At 41.9% G+C, this 17786-nt stretch overlaps 1 protein-coding gene across 1 annotated transcript in view; it reads right to left on the minus strand.

Moving 5' to 3' along the window:
- Positions 1 to 374: 374 nt before the first annotated feature.
- drd2a (dopamine receptor D2a) overlaps positions 375 to 17786 on the minus strand; it is a 56782-nt gene continuing 39370 nt past the window's right edge. The window contains exons 6-7 of the mRNA XM_060898050.1: positions 5843 to 6182; positions 375 to 562 (exon numbers count right to left, since the gene is read on the minus strand). Coding sequence (XP_060754033.1) covers positions 375 to 562; positions 5843 to 6182 — 528 coding nt within the window. The remainder of the gene's footprint in view (positions 563 to 5842; positions 6183 to 17786) is intronic.

The following is a 17786-nucleotide window of genomic DNA, read 5'->3' on the forward strand; positions in this document are numbered from 1 at the left end:
TATATTAAAACGTTCATACTGTTGCTGCATATTACACTGCTGTATGTGACCACCACTATGAAGACTGCAATATTAATCTAAATGATGTTTAATTTACCTTCATTGTGAAATTAATAAATAAAAGTAATACTGTTGAGCTTATACTGAAAGAAACCTCCGTAGCAATTATCAAGAAATGTCTTATTGTTGCATGAGATGAGGCTGGGAAAATTGCTTGATTTTATAACACATCCTTAATGTCATATGTACATACATGTCATTCCCAGTAATCTCCTTCAAGTTTAGTTCCCTTTTCGAACAGTCTTGAGGAATGAGCTTTATTCAGGCCACATGTGGATGAGCTGTGTTTTTCTTCACTTATGGTATGTCCTCTCTCAGCAGTGCAAGATCTTAATGAAAGCCTTGCGGAATTCAATATTAAAGGTGGTGTATATGATGGGGTTCACGGCACTGTTGACGTAACCAAGCCAGGTAAAAGCTGTGTAGAGTTCTGCTGGGACGTGACAATATGTATTCACGATGTGTGTGATGAAGAATGGCAGCCAGCATATAATGAACACACCTACAAAAAAGGAAGAGAAACAACAAAAGGTGTAAAACTGTATTGCAGATGTATGTGAAAATGTTGAGAAAGAACTATATACAGCCAGGTCCATAAATATTTGGACATCAACAAAGTTATTGGGCGTATCAGACGCTCGCTGGCCGTGCTGTGAAAATTGTGCATGCAGACGCTCATTTAAGTTTCCAAACCTGCCATTGCTTAACTCTTGAATATTTTCTATTGTGAATACTATAATTAAAAAGCTTATTTCTGCTTTCCAAATAAATTTACTTTGGGAGTAACGGCAGGTTGAAGTTGGTACAACAGAGTTCACTCTCTGCTCGTGGGACGTCGGGAAACTGCTGGTGATTTTTGAGTCACGGGCAAGCAGTCAGGCTCCCTCTCTCTCTCTCTTCTGATCGGCTTCCGCCTGGATTACTTGTGAATATCTCATCTCATCTCATTATCTGTAGCCGCTTTATCCTGTTCTACAGGGTTGCAGGCAAGCTGGAGCCTATCCCAGCTGACTACGGGTGAAAGGCGGGGTACACCCTGGACAAGTCGCCAGGTCATCACAGGGCTGACACATAGACACAGACAACCATTCACACTCACATTCACACCTACGGTCAATTTAGAGTCACCAGTTAACCTAACCTGCATGTCTTTGGACTGTGGGGGAAACCGGAGCACCCGGAGGAAACCCACGCGGACACGGGGAGAACATGCAAACTCCACACAGAAAGGCCCTCGCCGGCCACGGGGCTCGAACCCGGACCTTCTTGCTGTGAGGCGACAGCGCTAACCACTACACCACCGTGCCGCCCTTTTTTCAAATCAAACTGATTAATGTAAATAAATAACTATTTTAGAATAGAACTGTCGTTGTTTTTATGAAAAATATTAAGATCTTAGTGGTTGGAATGAGATTTAAAAAAAACGGAAGTCAGAAACGCTAGTGTCAATTTCATTTCAATTAGCTGGAATTATTTACTGGATGTGGATCAGACAGTTTTTTTGAGGTTCGCCTTGAAAGCTGTGAATATTATCATTTATATTCTTTCATATAAACACTAGTAGGCCCTACTTTTGAGAAATACAAAGCCCTACAGAGCACAAAGAGGGTATTAGAAATAATCTTTCATTTTTTTTAATTGAGTGTACTGATTTAACGGTTTACTGAATTAGCATAATTAATACGAATTAAATACTAATTTACATTATTTGTTTTTACTAATTCTTCAAACTTTGCATTCAGTATACAACCATCTATGTTCCTGCCAATTTCCATGTAAACATCTTGAAAAATAGAAAAGTTATTAAGAATAAACATTTGATCTCATTGGTTAATGAGGCCCATTTTGGACCATGTGATCCTCGGACGGAATATTACGGCAGTTTTCTAAACATTAAGCCGTTTTTTTCAATCTTTGATTTGTAATACCTCAAGAACGGATAAACATATTTTAATTCGGTAAAAAATTATGTTGCTTAGCATTCAATTCTGAATTCAACAAGTGCAGTTTCAAGCGGTTAGGACTGAATTTTAATTTTCACCTGATATGACGATTATTATTATTTTTTAGCTGTTTGCCACAGTATATTGAGGAGCAGAATTTCAGTATGTATTTGGAGAAAACCGGCTGTTCAGCCGTTCCATGGACAGGTGTGTGTCATTCTCTCATTATTTTACTTACAAGTAAGCAAATAAAAAGTCGAGAGTTGGTTTCAGTTGTGGCTTTTACTTTGGGAATGTGTTGCTGTTAACTCTCAATGGGAAGTCCAAAGAGCTGTCACTGTCAGTGACGCTTACAAACTTATCAGAGAGCGAGCAAAAACATTAGGTGTGGCCAAATCAACTATTTGGTACATTCTGTACTCAGGAACAACAAAAAAAAAAGCCTGGAAGACCATGAAAAACAACTATGATAGATAACAGAAGAATTCTTATCCTTGTGCAGAAAAACTCCTTTGAAGACATCACCAGAGTAAATACAGAGAGTTTACCACAAAATGTATAGCACTGGTAAGCCTCAAACCAGATTAAAGATGAGAGTTTGCCCCCCAAAAAAGAGGCCGTGCAGTACTAGAACAACACAGGCTCTGGACAGATGACACAAAGAGCAACTTGTACCAGAATGATGGGAACAGAAGAGTGTGGAGAATGGAAAGGACTGCTCCTGATCCAAATTGTGCCCCCTCATCTTATGGCATGAGTGTGTGTGGCTGCCCGTGGAACTGGTTCCCTTGTATTTATTGATGATGTGACTTGACAAAAGCAGCAGGATGAATTCTGAAGTGTGGAGGGCTATAATATCTGCTCAGTTTCAGCCAAATTCTTCAAAACTCACTGGATGGCACTTCACCCTAGAAGCGGCATGGACAAGTCAATCACCTGACCTGAATCCAACTGAGCATGCATTTCATTTGCTGAAGGCAAAATGGCCCAAGAACAAGCAGAATCTGAAGACAGCTGCAGTAAAGACCTGGCAGAGCACCACCAGGGAAGAAACCCAGTGTCAGATAATACCTAGTAGTTCCAGACTTCAGCTGTTCGTTGACTGCAAAGGATTTGCAACATTTGCAAGTATTAAAATGACAAGTTCATTTATGAGTATGTTATGAGCTCATATTTAATTTTTAACCCAAATATACTGTAGCAGACAGCTAAAATCACAATAAAACACATTTATTCATCTGTATTTCAAAAGCATCAGACCGGATGGCCCATGAAAACTTGTAAATATATGGGTCTAGACAGCAATTCCAGCGTTATGGACGTGACACTTGAACTCAACATGGCAACAAATGACCCAGTGCATGTTTTATTGTCTCCCAGTATTTAAACAGGTGTTGCATATTTTAAGGCTGTTCCATACTGGAGAAGTGATAGAACAAGAACAATTCCCATAGTACATCTAGGGCATGCCAGAAAATGCCAATAAAAGATGCATTATGGATGTGACAGAAAAAGTATCACTTTTCTTAGGTGACTGTACATTTTTATCAAACTCTGTGAAATTGTAAACCTAATGTCGAAATGGAGATATCCATTTGATAGAGGGGTCCAAGGTGAATATTAAAAAGAATCTTTGTTTAAAATATTTTGTATTTCATGCAGAGTTTCGGAAGGAAAAGTCTGCGTTATGGATGTGACGAAATTCCGTTATGGATGTGACGCGTCTGAAATAGACATGGCATACGTTTAGAAAATCAGCAATTTAACCACCATAACCCTTTGAAAAACTCTCTAAATATCAGCTAAAACTATCAAAGTTCTTAAATATTTAGGATGGCTATTGTTTTGCTGTTTTGTGGATTTTAGCATACATTTCTGTGGCTTGTGGCAATAATATAGAATTGTACATGATCAAAGTTGATTTTAGCTTGGGGTTTACATTATAAGAAAGAAAGACTGACAGTGACATATTAGGTTGGTTACAAATTGGTTCAACTTATTCACATCTGTAAAATACAGGCCTAGTTGATATCTCTGGGAGTGGTTTTGATGTATTACATGTTATTTTATTTTTGCATGGTGAGGTTGACATTTACATGGAATTGCCCTAATCTAATTTTAATTTTCTTCCAAATGTTACACTGGGCGGATACATTATGTCGTAACACGGCCTGTGAAACAGGGGTTCCCGCAGGTGCGACTTTAAAAATTCATAACTTGGCCACTGATGGGTCGAGCCCCACCAAAATTTACAGGCACGTCCCTCTCCCTGAGCCCTTTTGAACCAGTCTAGGCACGGCCTGCTACAACTGCGGCTCAGTCCGCTATTCACCCCAGAGCCCCCAAAACTTTAACACAAGCCTTGGCTTGAGCCATCCTTTAAAAATTCATAACTCAGACAACCAAAGTCCCAGCCCCGCCAAACCTTACAGCCTCCCTCCCTCTCCCCGAGACCTTTCAAACAAGCCCAGGCACAGCCTGATCCGACATCAGGAGCGAGCATGGCTTGCGGAAAGCTTTAGCACAAGCCCTTGTTCCAGCTGCTTGCGCGCACAGGGATTTAAAAATTCATAACTCGGCCACCGAAGGTCGTAGCCCCATCAAAATTTACAGGGACCTCCCTCTCCCTGAGTGGCACACTAAATAAGACAATAATAATACACTCAGTATTCACTGTTTTTATTGCACGATTAGGTGTGAATGTGAGTGTGAATGGTTGTCTGTGTCTATGTGTCAGCCCTGTGATGACCTGGTGACTTGTCCAGGGTGTACCCCGCCTTTCACCCGTAGTCAGCTGGGATAGGATCCAGCTTGCCTGTGACCCTGTAGAACAGGATAAAGCGGCTACAGATAATGGATGGATGCAGTTGAGCTAGTGTTTAGGGTTGACAGTATCTGACTGATCCAATCAGTTGATTAAGAGTTCAGTTTACATGAAACTTTGCAGTACAGTATTATGCCAAGCACCAAATGGTTATGTTGTTATTATTATGTGCATTTTTTTCATTCATAATAAGAATGACAGTCACAGTCGTATGCTTTGTAGGATGTAGATTTACATTTTAATAGATTTTATTTTCTTCTATTTTCTAAGTTCTAGTGCAGCAGATTTTAGTCTGAATGCCAAATGATATTCCCATGTCTAGTTTAGTCATTTTAAAAGTCATTTTGTTACAAAGTTACTTGGAATCTCGTATTCAAAATTTTAACTCTATTATGTAAGGATAGTTGTATTGTTGGCGCCTAAATTTCTTACAGACTTATTATAAACATAGTATAAAATAGTCATTGTTGATGTAATGTTTCATGAGTGTTATTATAGCTCCAATATATGAGTTGTAACCAACTGGAACATCCTTGGCCCCCCATACTTTTTTTCTAGACATGGATCTGACCTGTGTGTGCTACTGTTTTCTTAGGTAGAACTTTAAACATGTTTTTCTTGAATCTTCTGACATTTTCTTGTAAATTATATTCAATTTGTAGTGTGCAGTAATCAGCAATGAATGTCTCCTGTAATTTCGCCTTTGAAGATCACAAAATGTGCCTGGAAATAGCTGAGAAGCCATCTCCAGGCATCTAAAGCCCTTCAGCTTCCTAAGGTGAGTCCCGGACCCCTGGCTGCATTGTTCTGGGCCTTTGGCCCGTCATTCGGACAGGCTGAAATTTGGACGGACAGACAACATTTCAGACTTGCCTGTCCTGTGACAGTCTGCTTAAAATTCCTTATTTCCCACACTGTAACAGTATTTATGGACATGACTGCATGTTATTGCCAACTTTCACCTGCAGGCTGTTTTATTCTCAACAATGGCTGTGCAGATAAAATGTTTGCTTACCAAGTACAACAGCCAACATCTGCGTAGCTTTCTTCTCTTTCTGCTGAGAGATTTTGCGCTTGCTGATGGACTTCACTGATGTCTGCATTTTGCCACTGGGAGACACCTGAGTCTCAAACACTTTAGCCATTTTGGTGATGTTGCAGGTCTTTCCATTCCTTGCTGGCTTGAGCTCAGGAGCAGAGGGAGCTATATCTATTTCATTGTGGTTTGAACCAAGCAGAAGCCCTTGCTGACTCTCACCTGTCTGCTGACGTGTCCTCTGGTTTGGAGGGTTAAGGTTTGTGATTTCATTCATTTGGCTTTCATTTTCATTGTCTGCCACCTCATTTTTGAAAGCCTGTCAGAAAAAAAGAAGACTTGTGTTGGTGAATTGCTCTACAATTTGCTGACATTCGTTTTTTTTTAAAAGGCAGCATCATAATACAAAATCTATTTTAGTAACATTATTATTTGATTTGAAATAGCATATTTGTAATTTGTCAACTCAGACATGATCAATTAATATTCTGAAAGGTACACAAGATCTGAAGTGAATGGTACTGTAACACTGTACTCAGTAAAACAGACCAGTACTTTAATCAGTGGGCAGGGCCCATGAGTAAGAAGTACAACCTCAATTCCCCCAAAAAAAGTTGGACGTGGAGGAAAACGTAAATAAAAACAGAATGCAATAATTTGCAAATCATGGAAGCCCTATATTTCATTGAAAATAGTACATAGACAGCATGTCAAATGTTGAAACTGAGAAATCTTATTGTTTTCTGAAAAATATATGCTCCTTTTTAAATTTAGTGCAGCAACACTTTTCAAAAAAAATTGGGATGGGGCAACAAAAGGTCCCAAAAACCTTTCCATCCATCCATTATCTGTAGCCACTTATCCTGTTCTACAGGGTCGCAGGCAAGCTGGAGCCTATCCCAGCTGACTACGGGCGAAAGGCGGGGTACACCCTGGACAAGTCGCCAGGTCATCACAGGGCTGACACATAGACACAGACAACCATTCACACTCACATTCACACCTACGGTCAATTTAGAGTCACCAGTTAACCTAACCTGCATGTCTTTGGACTGTGGGGGAAACCGGAGCACCCGGAGGAAACCCATGCGGACACGGGGAGAACATGCAAACTCCACACAGAAAGGCCCTCGTTGGCTGCTGGGCTCGAACCCAGGACCTTCTTGCTGTGAGGCGACAGTGCTAACCACTACACCACCATGCCGTGGTCCCAAAAACCAATTAGGTTAATTGGCAAATTAACATAGTATAAAGACAACATATCAAATGTTGAAATAGAACAGAATGCCTTTATCGTCACTGCACAAATGTACAACGAAATTTAGTTCATCATAGGAGAGCAAAGCCGCTGCGTATGTGCGCACCGCCACTCTTGGGCACTTCAGCCCAAGGCTGTCCCATGTTAACCTAACTGCATGTCTTTGAACTGAGAAATTTTATTGTTTTCTGAAAAATATATGCTCATTTTGAATTTAATGCCAGCAACAGGTTTTAAAAAAGTTGGGACATGGGCAACAAAAGTTTTTAATGCTAAAAACACACCTGGTGGACAGGGCCGTAACCAGGATTTTTCAAATACCGAGGTCAAACATTGCGATACATCTTATTTGCCAAAAAAAAAAATATCCTAATATGTTGACTTTTCATACATTTTGGAAACGAGTCAAAATCACAAGCCCAACAAGATGAACATGTAGGTGAACATGTTTATTTTAACAATTTCAAAACTGCACGATCACAAAAGTATTTTGTGTGTGTGTGTGCGCGTGAGTGAGTGAGTGAGTGAGTGAGGAGTTTGAGTGAGTGATGGTGTGAGTGAGTGTGTGAGAGTGCGAGTGAGAGAGAGAGAATGAGAGTGTGAGTGAGTGAGAGTGTGAGTGAGAGAGTGAGTGAGTGAGAATGAGTGAGTGAGTGAGTGAGTGAGTGAGTGAGTGAGTGAGTGAGTGAGTGAGTTAGTGTGAGTGAGTGAGAATGAGAGTGTGAGTGAGTGAGTTAGTGTGAGTGAGTGAGAATGAGAGTGTGAGTGAGTGAGAATGAGAGTGTGAGTGAGTGAGTGAGTGAGTTAGTGTGAGTGAGTGAGTGAGTGAGTGAGTGAGTGAGTGAGTGAGTGAGTGAGTGTGAGTGAGTGAGAATGAGAGTGTGAGTGAGTGAGTTAGTGTGAGTGAGTGAGAATGAGAGTGTGAGTGAGTGAGTGAGTGAGTGAGTGAGAGTGAGTGAGAATGAGAGTGTGAGTGAGTGAGTGAGTGAGTGAGTGAGAATGAGAGTGTGAGTGAGTGAGTGAGTGAGTGAGTGAGTGAGTGAGTGAGTGAGTGAGAATGAGAGTGTGAGTGAGTGAGTTAGTGTGAGTGAGTGAGAATGAGAGTGTGAGTGAGTGAGAATGAGAGTGTGAGTGAGTGAGTGAGTGAGTGAGAGAGAGTGACAGCGCAATCTAGCCGAGCCTGAATGGACTTCAATTGCTTTTTAAAAAATATGCGCCCTTTTCAATAGCAAAATACTAGACGGTTATTGGACAAAACCGACTAAACCGCTCCATTCGGAGACTGAGCCTCACTGGAGATGGGAGTCAATAAGAGGGGCGGGACAAGACTTCCCGAGAGGAGGCTCATCTCCAGCTGGTGATCGGAGGAGGAGCTGTGAACGCGGCTGGGCTGCTCATGATTGACAGAAAGCAGTCAGAGGTGGTACATCATGTTGTAAATAAAATGTGAACACAAGTTTGCTACCGGTTTTCATTTCCGTTCGAAAATACAACCAATGATCAAAACAATAGTGTCTTGTGTTCACGTTAGCCTATAGTCTGGTAAGTTAGCAAAATAGCTCAAGTCTCGTCAGCACCCAATAACTTCATAAACAACAGGTCACGACTGTCCAGCCTTTTCTGATCTGAAACGCACCAAATCAAATCGAGAGAGAGAGAATAAAAGAGTTTGTGCCGCCTGGAAAACGAAAATCCTATCTAGCCAAGTGGCTTCGACTGTTGTTGCTTGAAATGCTAATTAAAATTGCACTGTTAATGATCATAAGCATTCCGGCACATAACTGTCAGTGACTGGCAAAATTAACTCACCTTCTTCCCTCTTTCTTTTTCTCTCACTTGTTGACTTTCCAGAGCTGAGTTTGATTTGTTTTAGTGTAGTAGAAGCTTCTTCATCTTATGTCAATTTTCAGATTCCACGACTAATTGACAAACTGCCTGGCTGCGGAGTCGGACCTTGATGAGAACACTTCTCAGCTCTTGTATATCCCGTGGTGCTTAGCTGACTATCGCGAGGCTGCCTAATATGAAATGTTTCCAATGTCGGATATTTCAGCTTCGTTTAAAAATGATTATGTGGACTTTATGTTTAGACAAACAAATGAGAACAGGGGGATGCAAGCTGAATTTAGAATTTTCCACCGATCAAAGTCAAAGCGATTTTCATCATATATTAATTTCACATTTCTGAGTGGAAAAAAAAAAATACCGTGGGAAAAAAATGCCGAGGACATGACCTCGGTGTCCTCAATGGTAGTTACGGCCCTGCTGGTGGAACATCTGACAACTAATTAAGCAACAGGTCAGTAACATGATTTGATATAAAAAGAGAATCCCAGAGAGGCGGAGTCTCTCAGAAGTAAAGATGGGGAGGGGTTCACCGCTCTGTGAAAGACTGCGTGGGCAAACAGTGCAACAATTTAAGAATAACGTTCCTCAATGTAAAATTGCAAGTAATTTGGGGATCTATGGCACATAATATCATTAAAAGGTTCAGAGAAGCCAGAGAAAGTTTTGTATGCAAGAGACAAGGCTGAAAACCAACAATGGATGCCTGTGATCTTCAGACCCTCAGGCGCCATTGCATTAAACACAGACACGTGTCTGTAGTGGAAATCACTGTATGGACTCAGGGACATTTCAGAAAACCACTGTCTGTGAAAACAGTTCATTACTGCATCCACAAATGCAAGTTAAAACCAGATATAAACAATATCCAGAAACGCCGCCACCTTCTCTGGGCCTGAGCTCTTTTACGGTGGACTGAGGTGAAGTGGAAAATTGTCCCGAGGTCTGATGAATCAAAAATAGAAATTCTTTATAGAAATCATGGACACCATACCCTCCAGGCTAAAGAGGACAGGGACCATCCGGCTGGTTATCAGTGCGCAGTTCAAAAGCCAGCATCCGTGATGGTATGAGGGTACAAATACAAAATCTTTCTTTATCCTCCCTGTAGGGGATCTTCCAGATTAATTTACAAGGTAATAAAAAAACAAAAACAAAACCCAATATTAAATTTACGTTGGTACAATAATAAAAATAATAAACTAGTTACTTAAAAATCTAGACAATAATAATTTATTTAAATTGCCCTTAAAGGCATGTGCGCTAGAGCTTGACTTGATGTTTGGGGGAACGGTGTTCCATGCTCTGGTGCCACAATATACAACCCCGATTCCAAAAAAGTTGGGACAAAGTACAAATTGTAAATAAAAACGGAATGCAATAATTTACAAATCTCAAAAACTGATATTGTATTCACAATAGAACACAGACAACATATCAAATGTCGAAAGTGAGACATTTTGAAATTTCATGCCAAATACTGGCTCATTTGAAATTTCATGACAGCAACACATCTCAAAAAAGTTGGGACAGGGGCAATAAGAGGCTGGAAAAGTTAAAGGTACAAAAAAGGAACAGCTGGAGGACCAAATTGCAACTCATTAGGTCAACTGGCAATAGGTCATTAACATGACTGGGTATAAAAAGAGCATCTTGGAGTGGCAGCAGCTCTCAGAAGTAAAGATGGGAAGCGGATCACCAATCCCCCTAATTCTGCGCCGACAAATAGTGGAGCAATATCAGAAAGGAGTTCGACAGTGTAAAATTGCAAAGAGTTTGAACATATCATCATCTACAGTGCATAATATCATCAAAAGATTCAGAGAATCTGGAAGAATCTCTGTGCGTAAGGGTCAAGGCCGGAAAACCATACTGGGTGCCCCTGATCTTACTCAGGTCGAGCATCAAAATGCCAGTCACCTTTTTCTCGTCAACAGCCCTTAACAGATGGCTAGTAAAAAGAAGACTGAACATTGAATGAAACCGTTTGTTGCCACTCTGATGGATGGACATCTTGTTGTCCATCCATCCATCCATCATCTGTAGCCACTTATCCTGTTCTACAGGATCGCAGGCAAGCTGGAGCCTATCCCAGCTGACTATGGGTGAGAGGTGGGGTACGCCCTGGACAAGTCGCCAAGTTATCATAGGGCTGACACAGAGACAAACAACCATTCACACCTACGGTCAATTTAGAGCCACCAATTAACCTAACCTGCATGTCTTTGGATTGTGGGGGAAACCGGAGCACCTGGAGGAAACCCACGCAGACACGGGGAGAACATACAAACTCCACACGGAAAGGCCCTCGCGGGCCGCTGGGCTTGAACCCAGGACCTTCTTGCTGTGAGGCGACAGTGCTAACCACTACACCACTGTGCTGCCGACATCTTGTTGTTTGAAGTCAAAAAGCGGACGAGCTGGTTGTGGGCAATGCATTCCAAGATCTTAGATAAGACTGGCAGTAATGATATCGGGTGGTTGTTGGTAGTCATATCCTTGACTGTGTCAGGTGAGACGTGTTCAATGATGAACTTAGGCGATGCGTCGTCCTCAACAGGTGGAGAGGAAGAGGGATCATGAGCAGTCAAGGGGCAAGCAGGTAAACCATGGTCAATGGCTATCGTCTTTGCTTTGGTTGCAGCTGTTCCACCAACAGAAACGAAGTACTCATTGAAGGCGTTAGCGACCCGAGTGCACTGTTAGTTGGAGCTACCATACTGGTTGAGGCATCGATGAAGAATTTTCCATACTGATGAGTTGTTGGACTGATTAGAGGCGATTTCCTCTCTAACATGTTTTGACTCGGTTGCTCTGATCTTAGACTTGACATCTTGTCTCAGGATCCTGTAGGCCTCCCAGTCAGAGGGATGCATTGTCATGCGGGCGTGCTTCAACAAGTCGTCATGTTTTGACATCAGCTGTTTAATCTCTGCAGTGATAACACATGATTTCTTGTATTTGGCTTTGAATGATTTGATAGGCGCATGTTGATCCAGAATTTCAAAGAACAGCTTGTTAAAACGACGATACCTGATCATCAGCATGATCGAAAATACTAACAGTGTCCCAGGGAGCTTCCGAGATAGCCTTGCAAAATGCCTCAATATTAAAATTCTTAACACTGTGAGTAGTTATTGAAGGAGGAATAAATTTCGGACTCTTCAGGGTTAAATTACAGGATACCAGAAAGTGATCACTTATCGTAGTCTGAAGTACGTTGCTCTGATTAATCTATTACAACCTTTTATAAAATATTCCTCTGTATCGCCTTTACTTCAGCAGTATATAAAACAAGTTTCCACACAGTTTACTTAAAATAAATATAAAAATAAGACCAACAAAACACCTCTCGCCTGCTGTTACACCTCCCAAACAGTACAAGCAGCTGTTCTGTTATCTTTCTCTACTGCGTGCATTAGTGCACATGACATGGGTAGCTTGTACATCTGGGAAGGCATCATTAATGCTGAATGATATATATACATGTTTCAGAGTAATATGCTGCCATCCAGACAAAATCTTTTTCAGGGAAGGCCTTCCTTCTTTCAGCAAGACAATGCCAAACCGCTTTCTGCACGTACTGTAATAAACTGCATGGCTCCATAGTAAAAAAAAAGTCCAGGTGCTAAACTGGCCTGCCTGCAGTCCAGACCTGTCTCTCATTTAAAATATTTGGTACATTATGAAGCACAAAATACAACAAAAGAAACCCCAAACTGTTGAGCAACTGAAATGGTATATCAGGCAATAATGGGACAACATCTCATCTCATCTCATTATCTCTAGCCGCTTTATCCTGTTCTACAGGGTCGCAGGCAAGCTGGAGCCTATCCCAGCTGACTACGGGCGAAAGGCGGGGTATACCCTGGACAAGTCGCCAGGTCATCACAGGGCTATGGGACAACATTTAAATTTCAAAACTACAGGAACTGGTCTCCTCAGTTCCCAAACATTTACAGAGTGTTGTTAAATGTAGAGCTGATGCAACACAGTGGTAAACATGCCCCTGTCCCTACTTTTTTAACCCTTTGATGCAAAACATGGGTCAAAAGTGACCCGGCTGAGTTTTTATCTTCTATATCTTTGCAATAAATTAATTCTATCATTCAGTATTCAAGGTATTCCTCAATTAACTTGTTTTTGATCATCATGCCGGTATATCCTTATTTTATTTTTTCCTTTCTTGCTTTTTGAATAAAAACCCTTTTTGTATCACTACCCTTCTAATGCACAACATGGGTCAAAAACGACCTGCATTCATTTTCCAGGTTATTTCATGTACGGCTGAGTGTTTCTATGATATACTTTTGAAATAAATTCATTTTGTCATTTACTTTTCCAAATATGCAGTAAATATCTTCTTTTTGTTTCGCACAAATCATCATTTTTATTTTTCCTTTCTTAAGTTATGAACAAGCACAGCTTTTGTAATTCTACATCAAGTTTACACACATGGGTCAGAGACGACCCGCATGCATTTACTCCAGCGTTTGGTGGGAACTGTGAATTGTGCTTGCGTCAGACATTTCACAGCTCAGCACAGCGCCCTTTGCCCATCTCATACATGCAAGTAATGTTTTTCAATTGTTCGAACATTACCTTAGAAAAAAACTGATTATGTTTAGGTTACCTTGAGAGTGAGTAGATTACTTGTCAGAAAGTTACAAGTAATTACTATTAGCTACCGAGCTGTTGACATATTCTACTTTAGTTAGCTAATTTTATTGTAGTTGGCTTAGCTAACTACATAATAAATAAATAACTGGCCCCATTCACTGCTAAAGTAATTACTTGAAAAAATTATTATTATAGTATTAAGACATTTAATTTTAAATCACACTTGGATGACCCATGTGTAGTAATATAAAAAGTATTTTTGTTCATAAAGTAGGAAAGAAAAAAATTAAATTAATGATTTGTGGTAATTAAAAAAAAGATATTTAAAGAATACTTGGAATATTCAATCATAAAATAAATTGATTTCAAAAGCTAGAGCAAAGAAAAACTCAGTCAGCATGAAATAACCTGGAAAATGAATGCGGGTCATTTTTGACCCATATTGTGCATTAGAAGGGGTGTGCATATGTTTTGCATCAAAGGGTTAAAACGTGTTGCTGACATCAAATTCAAAATGAGCGTATATATTTCAAAAAACAATAAAATATCTGTTTCAATGTCTGATATTTCGTCTTTGTACTATTTTCAATGAAATATAGGGTTTCCATGATTTGCAATCCATTGCATTCTGTTTTTATTTATGTTTTACACAGCTTCCCGACTTTATTTGGAATTGGGGTTGTAAATCTGCCACATACTATTCCCAGTAGTCCTTAGAAGGTTAGATATACAGTATATTGTTTTAAAATGGACAACAAGCCTGCTCAAAATGGATAACGAGCTTCAAAGCATAAGCTTCCAAATTGTAGTTAAATATAAAAGACCCTCAGTCATTTTTCTTCGAAGAAAACGATGCCACTGTTAATGATGTGACTGCAATCATAGATGGTTAATCCAATTTCTTTCTTCTCTGTGCTAATTTAAGTAACTGTCCTACTTAAGTCCAGCCCAGTCTATAAATAATTTGGCAATTCAATATTTAGTCTCTGAACTTCCAGCATGATGGATTTAAAATAATAACTATTTGGTTAAAGTAGAGAATGTTAACTTTAGTATCAGACTTTATATTTGATGAACCATATAGGAATCACAACCCTATATTCCCTTTTTTTAACATACTCTGTCCATTTTATGTGGCAATTTTTATAAAATAAATGGTTTCAGTAATTTATAGACAGCTATTATTCACTGCCAAAACAGCTATAGAGTTGGTTCTAGATACGACAAAGTAGACACAAGCTGTTACAGCTTGATAAAAAGTATGTGTTATGCTCTGAGACAAAAGAATATGAAGAGATGAAACAAATATTAACCTTCAAGACAATGATGAATGTCCGTAAGCAAAAGTGAGTTGCTAATGAGCCTAAACACAATCACTGACAGCATGAACATGCATGACTGCCATAGATATTTAGGCACTGCCGAAAAGCGGAGCTCCTGATGAGTGAATGAGCAAAATATTTGCAAGGGCGCAAAATTGACCTGAATAGAATAATAATATTAGAGCATATGAATTATTGAATTGTGTAATGTAGTGTATTTCATGTCAATAAACTGCTGCATTGTCTTGTTACAGTGATACCAATAATGAGATACGCATCGCAGTTACGAATACATATTTATTCCTTTCTTTGACACCGCATGCCATGTGCCAGAAACAACACCACGACATTTATTTTGGTGTGACTCTGCTGGGTGCTTGGTGGACAGCAGTGCACCAGCGCTTTCACTTTACAGCATTACAATATAGTTATGATCGAATATCAAACTTGATATGTCAAACAGTTGTCTGGTTACATCTCTCACGTCCACACCACACCATTAGGACTAATTACCATGCACCTGTTCCTGATTAGAACTCAATCACAGCGCATACATTTAAAGACTCACAGAAACACACAGACTTTGAGAAGTGTATGCTCTGAACTTTAAGCACTGCTTATATCTCAGTGACTACAACCTTTTAACAGGAAGGTGACATACAGCATGCTAATAAAAGTTTTTTTTTTAATTCAGATCTGAAAAGCGGCCTTGCATTTTACTTACTGTCGACATAACGAAAAAGCCAAAGCTGCTGCTTCAAGAAAGAAATGAAAATAGCTGCATCATGTGTCAAAACATTCTTTGAAATGTGGGAGTTTTTTTTTTTTTTTTAATATATACGTTTTTGCCCATTTTCTGTAAGAGTGCCAATAATTCTGGAGTTGCCTGTGGAAAATGAGATGTGATTTCAAATACAGTTCACCCAAAACAGATGTAAATAATTTTGGATTAAAACTGATATTCTGCTCTTTGGTTTTCAAAAGCATAAATCAACCTTTCTCGCGACAATATACTGCACTACACTTTTATTAGAGCACAGCTTCCCCTACACTGACTTTTACACAAAGAAACATAATACATATTGTGGCAGCGGGGGCGTGGTCAAGCATCAGTCTGTGACTGGAGGGCAGAGTCAGGGAAGGTAAGTGGCAGAATCACTGCACCTGATGTGAGTTAACATGTGTCTTCCCCAGTGACCGCGCCCTATATAAGGAGAGAGAGAGAGAGAGCAGAAGAGGGAGCTCTCTCCCCAACCAGACAACGAATGTGTGTGTGCGTGTCTGTGTGGCTGGGAGAGTGTAACACTGAAAAGTGTCAAAATAAAGAGTTTTTGTAACTCAGTTCTGGCCTGCCGTACTTCTGTGCTCCACCCACCCGCTCAAAGCATTACAGTGGTGCTGAAACCCGGGATCGGAGCACAGAGAAGAACAGCCCCATGGAGTCCTCCCCCTTCACGGACCTGGTCCACACCCTCGCCACGGCCCAGCAGAGCCAGCACCAGGCGCTAGTTGCCCTCCGGAAGGAGCAGGAGCAAAGGTTCAAGGCCCTGGTGATGGTGCAGCAGGAAGATCATCAGGCGTTCCAGCACCTCTTCGCGTTGGCGGGGTCCACCACCTCCACCACCGCGGGCCCTCCCCACCTCACCCTAACAAAGATGGGCCCACACGACGACCCCGAGGCCTTCCTTGCGCTCTTTGAACAAGCAGCAGAGGCCTCGGGCTGGCCGGTGGAACAGTGCGTGGCGCGCCTCCTCCCCCTGCTAATGGGCGAGGTGCAGCTGGCTGCGCTACAGCTCTCTGCCGACAGCCGGCTGGTCTACGCAGACCTCCGCCGGGCCGTCCTCCAGCGTGTGGGGTGCACTCCAGAACAACATCGACAGCACTTCCGCGCTCTACGCCTGGAGGAGGTCGGCCGGCCGTTCGTGTTTGGCCAGCAACTCTGGGACGCCTGCCGGCGGTGGCTGAGGGCTGACAACTGCGACGCCGAGGGAATCGTCAATCTGGTGGTACTGGAACAGTTCATCGCCCGACTACCCGAAGGGACCGCGGAGTGGGTCCAGTGCCATCGCCCGGCGTCGCTGGATCAGGCCATCGAGCTGGCGGAGGACCATTTGGCGGCTGTTCTGATGGCAGGACAGCAGATCTCCTCTTCTCCCCTCTCCTCTCTCTCTCTCTCTCTCCCCCTCCCCTTCTGTGTCTCATCCTCGCCCTGTTCCCCCACTGTGGAGGCGGGGGCCGGTTCCACCCCAGCCGGCCCGCCGCACCCGCGGTGCCCTCCCATTTCCCACTTATGTGTCTGTCTCTTCCCCCCTCAGGTGAGTGAGCCCCAGAGTGCCAGTGCAGAGAGAAAGCCCGGGCCGGTTTGCTGGCGCTGCGGGGAGCTGGGCCACCTCCAGCAGCAGTGCTCGGCAATGGAGGTGGGCGCGGTGGTCCGGATCCCCGACGCGCCAGGAGCCACCCTCGATCAGGCCGGAGCGTATCGCATACCGGTGAGTGTCCAAGGGGATACATATCAGGCTTTGGTGGACTCTGGCTGTAATCAGACCTCAATCCACCAAAGCCTGGTGAAAGACGAGGCATTGGGGGGAGCACAATTGGTGAAGGTGTTGTGTGTGCACGGGGATGTTCACAACTACCCTTTAGTGTCGGTCCACATTCTTTTTCGAGGGGAAAAATTTAGTGTAAAGGTGGCGGTTAATCCTCGCCTTACCCACTCGATAATTTTGGGGACGGATTGGCCGGGATTTCGGGAATTAATGACTCATTTAGTTAAGAGTGGGTCCTGCCATAGTTCAGCAGGGGGAGGTCCCGGTGTGGCATTGGCAGGAGCAGCTGTCACAGAGCCATCTACGTCATCACCGCGTCAGAGCGAGGAGCC

The sequence above is a fragment of the Neoarius graeffei genome, chromosome 17 (genome assembly GCF_027579695.1).
Source record: "Neoarius graeffei isolate fNeoGra1 chromosome 17, fNeoGra1.pri, whole genome shotgun sequence".
NCBI classification, from domain to species: Eukaryota; Metazoa; Chordata; class Actinopteri; order Siluriformes; family Ariidae; genus Neoarius; species Neoarius graeffei.